General features: G+C 45.1%; 1 protein-coding gene across 1 annotated transcript in view; it reads left to right on the forward strand.

Moving 5' to 3' along the window:
* The window catches only part of b3gat2 (beta-1,3-glucuronyltransferase 2 (glucuronosyltransferase S)), a gene marked incomplete at its 5' end in the record, with an annotated part of 13,397 nt that overhangs the window by 5,404 nt on the left and 2,993 nt on the right, over nt 1-5,000 (forward strand). The window contains 2 exons of the mRNA XM_083696340.1: nt 599-743; nt 4,044-4,192. Of these exons, the coding sequence (XP_083552466.1) occupies nt 599-743; nt 4,044-4,192 (294 nt within the window). The remainder of the gene's footprint in view (nt 1-598; nt 744-4,043; nt 4,193-5,000) is intronic.

Raw genomic sequence — 5,000 nt, forward strand, 5'->3', positions numbered from 1 at the left:
CTGGTTTCCCATGCAGAATGCCACAAATTAGTGACTGTAGTTTTGAATCAAAACTTTCGGACCATTTTATCTCATGGACACAGGGCTCAGGGAAGAAGTTTCCAGTTGACACCGATTTAGGCTCAGCTTTTACCCTCCTTGAAAATGTATCCTACCATCAAGTGGAACATTGGATAACTGACCCTAGATGCTAAGATAGTAAGTCTCTTCATCTCACTCCCACGGTATGTTCACACAGGTAAAACCCCATGATGCCTCATAACACTATGACTCTACAGTGACAGAGTGTACCTCCATAACACTATGACTCTACAGTGACAGAGTGTACCTCCATAATCTAAAGTGGCTTCCTCTCCTTGGCTCCTCCCCCTCATTTGAACAAATTTGTTCAAAAGAGAGCGATAGGTGGATGCCCACCTAGTGTTTCCTTTCACCTGTCCAGTTATTTTACCTCAATGAAAGTGGCACACTTTCAAGAGTGAAATGCATATACTAAGTTAGATTCCATTTTGTGTACACCACCTGTATGCATGTACAGTATGCACTATGTGTGTGTATGTACCTCTAACCCCGTCTCCCTCTCTGTCTCCCCATGTAGATGCGTGGGACACGGGGTGTTTCGGTGTGGCCAGTGGGCTTGGTCAGTGGGCGGAGATACGAGAGACCTGTTGTGGAGGGGGGTAAAGTAGTAGGCTGGTATACCGGCTGGAGACCTGACCGCCCATTCGCCATCGACATGGCAGGTAAGACCACAATCTGAGCAATCTGACCCCCTACATAGGCCCTCCTGTAGATCTCAGATTATTATCAGAGGATTATCTCAGAGGTTACTGCAATACAGTGACTGTTTCCCCGTGCCCTCTAATATGCAGGATGAAATTCTCACCATATTGCTGCAATCCATCTATTTCAGATCTACACAACTGTGTAGGGGATAGAGGTCATTTCTGAGCAGGGCATATAGCTAACACTCAATATGGCAGCTGACAGCACGTCCATCAAGGCTTCATTTCATTTCCAAAAGCTGTGCCCTTTCCCCTGCAGTTTCAGCCATATTATTTTCACATATCCAATCCTATCTCAAAACTGGTGAAGGACTTAACAAGGGTAGAAAGAAGGCTTCTGGCAAGGAATGTAGTCCATGGCAGGAATGGCACTCTGAGGACTCTCGCTCATAGACTTAAGAAGAACATTTAACTGATGAATGTTGACAGCAGAAACGGCCTAGAAAGGTTCAAGTCACTTAAAGCACAGGGATATTAACATGTTTTCAGTTTAGAATGCAGCCCAATATGGCGGTCTAAACTGCTCCATACTGCAGATGACTTCTTTTGTTTAGGGGTGAAGAGTGGGAGACGTTGTCTTGTAGTAAAAGAAGTCTTAAAGCAGTGCCTCTCAGCTGTAAGCATATGTAAGCAAAGTGGCCCGCCACTTCATCACTCTCTGCTCTGCACTGTGTATAAAAAACCCATCCAGTGCTCCCTCAGGCATTGAGGGCAGCACACACAGACACACAGACACAGACACAGACACAGACACAGACACACACACACACACACACACACACACACACACACACACACACACACACAGACACACAATCACTCTCACACACACACACACACACACAAAGCCAGAAACACTCACAGGAGACCACTGCTGCATACTCAAGCCCCCACCACACCACACAGAATAGACACAGATGTCTCACACACACACACACACACACACACACACACACACACACACACACACACACACACACACACACACACACACAGTCAGAAACACACACACAGGGGACCATTGCCACACACTTAAGCCCCCCCACACACAGAATAGACACAGATGCCTCACAAACACACACACACACACACACACACACACACACACACACACACACACACACACACACACAGCTCTGCCTGTGGGTGTTGTGCTATCATAATTAAGACATGATAACAAGAGAGGGCCTCCTTCCTTCCCCTTTTCCTTTCTTGTTCTACCTCTCCCCTAATTCGTTCCTCTCCTCTCCTAAATTCCCCCACCACCTCTCCTCCCCTCATCCCCTCCTCTCCCTCTCTCAGCCACATTCAAGACACCACACAGCTTACGCAATCATAATCAGCAATGCTCCTGCACAACACATAACATCATAATCATAATCTCACTACTCTCTATTCATAAATGGCATTTATGACTACAGTCATTCTGAACCCACATTCACCACTACATTTGTAATCATAACTTAAGCTATCCTCTAACCCTTAAGTGATATTAAATCTTCAATCTTTCACATTATTTATGTGAATATGTGATTTAGATGGTTGTGCGGAGCTGTGTGTAAATAGTATTCCTTGCCTTATTAACTTGTATTGTTGTATGGAAGTCTGTTGTTACCTGCCCACTAAGGCTCCCATATTCTGCTCTCTCTCATTTACTGGGCTACAATAGGGGCAGACAATGAGAGAATGGTTTAGTATTCTGCTAGAGCAGCCCCTTTCAACACGTTTGTGTATTTTTTATGCGCGCACACACACACACACACACACACACACACACACACACACACACACACACACACACACACACACACACACACACACACACACACACACACAAGATCGTCACACAAACATGAACCCTTCTCTGGACCAATTGGTATCTAGCATGGCTTACTAAGCAGGAAGTCTCTAATTCAATACTTATTTTTCATTCTCTTCTCCTCCATGACTAGTGCCATAGAACACTTATGGGTCCCTGTTGTAAACTAGTTTTTCCTGGTCTGGTCATATGGTTAAAGCTAAACCTCCAACTATTGGCAAAGGCACCAGAAAGGTTTCAACCGTTGCTTATACCTATTATGTTCTACCATATCAGTGGTCATCAAAGAAAGAAAACAAACAAAGGAAGTCACTTTAAATTATGACCTCTGACCTCTTTCCCCTAACCTACGCCAATAGCCATTTGTGTAGATCTGAAAAAATCTCAGATGTGAAGCAATATGGCATCTCCCTATAACTTGGATTAGCTGCATGTGAAGAGATGACTATCTTATAATTGCTTTCATATCCATCTATCATACCAGAGGTACTTTTATCTCTGTGCTTTCACTGCAGTATTACTCACTGCTCAGTAATATGCCTGACCAGAGAAGTAAATATCACAGTAAATATCAATATCTCAGTGATTTTGTGTGTGTGCATGGGGGGGGGGGGGGGGGGGGACTAGTGACCTTATTTGACTATGCATGCTAGAAAAAAGCACATGCGCGCAAGCACACACAAACAAACACACACCACACACACACACACACACACACACACACACACACACACACACACACACACACACACTCAGTGGAATAGGATCCCAGAAAAAACAGTGTGCTCACTGGATAGCAGTAAAGGAGAGGACACAGAATATGTTTAGACTCAGATATCAGCACATCCCAATCCCAGTGGTACAGACACGACAGAGATAGGATCTGTGAGGAGAGTGGAAATATGAGATACTGTAGTCTTCTTGGTACACCACTCTGTATCCTGCGTTTAACACACATACAGACACATACATGTACACCTACGCACGCACACACACACACACACGTGCACCTACACACACACACGGACAAACACGCATGCACGCGCGCGCGCACACACACACACTCACACACACACACACATTTGGGGGGGAGTGTCACTCAAGCTCTGTCCCCAATTTTCCTTCTTGTCTTGCAACCTTACCCTCATAGGTGGTAACCTATCACATTGCTGTCACATATGCTGTCCCTTCATATCAGTTATCATGAAGGGAAGAAGACAAGGAGAGGACAGAGTTTGTGTGTGTGTGTGTGTTTGTCATTTGTAACAGGGAGCATTATTCCGTTGCACTTCTAGATTGCTCGCCCCAAGGAAAATGACATGTTCAATGTGAGAATTATGTGTGATGTGAGGTTTGCAAACCTGCATGGTCGTAGCAGCCATCTTAACCCCCCATCCCACCCTGCCTCCCCTTCATCTCTTCCCCCTCCTCTTCCTCAGGTTTTGCGGTGAACCTGCAGGTGGTCCTGGGGAACCCACGGGCGCTGTTCAAGCGCAGGGGCTCCCAGCCTGGCATGCAGGAGTCTGACTTCCTCAAACAGATCACCAAAGTGAGCGAACTGGAGCCCAAGGCTAACAACTGCACCCGGGTCAGTATCATAGTCACCTTGTGTGTTATGCAGCCTTGACATTAAACATCAAAACACCCACTCCAGGGGAGACTTGTGGAGGTAGAAATCGGAGGACGGGCTCATTGTAATGCATGGAATGGAATGAGGAATGGTATCAAACTTTGTCATGCATTACAATGAGCCCATCCTCCGATTTCTACCTCAACCAGCCTCCCCTGACCCACTACGTACAATTGTCAGCACACGACTTTGTCTCTTGAATCTTGAAAACACCCATGGTGCTCTTGTCACCATGACAACATGATTAACCCTTAACCCGTCTCTAATGCACTAGGATCAGTGGCATCTATAGTATCTAAACTCTTACTGCCTCTGCAACATATTCACTCCCTCAACTCCTGCTCAGACGTTTAGCACCACTTCCGCCATGTAAGTGTAAGAAATGGGACAGTGGAGCATTCGTTCTTCTTTTGGCTCTATACTCTATACTTAAATGTTTGGATTTTAAATCAAGCTATTATTATGAGGTGAAAGTAGAGATTCTCAGATTTTATTGAATGGGTTTTCTGTCCATGTTACTATCACCATGAATACATTACAACACTTTATATGCATAGTCCCCCTATTTTAGGCCACCAAGAGTGATGGGACAGATTTATCAGTTGTCCGAATTAAGCACTCATGTTTAGTATTTATCGATAATTCTTTGCATGCAATAACTGCCTGAAGTCTGTGACCCATTGACCCCACCAGACGATGGGTATCTTCTCTGGTGATGCTCTGCCAGGCCTGTACTGCAGCTATGTGCAGTTGTTGTTTGTTTTGA

The sequence above is a fragment of the Argentina silus genome, assembly GCF_951799395.1.
Source record: "Argentina silus genome assembly, chromosome: X".
NCBI lineage: Eukaryota > Metazoa > Chordata > Actinopteri > Argentiniformes > Argentinidae > Argentina > Argentina silus.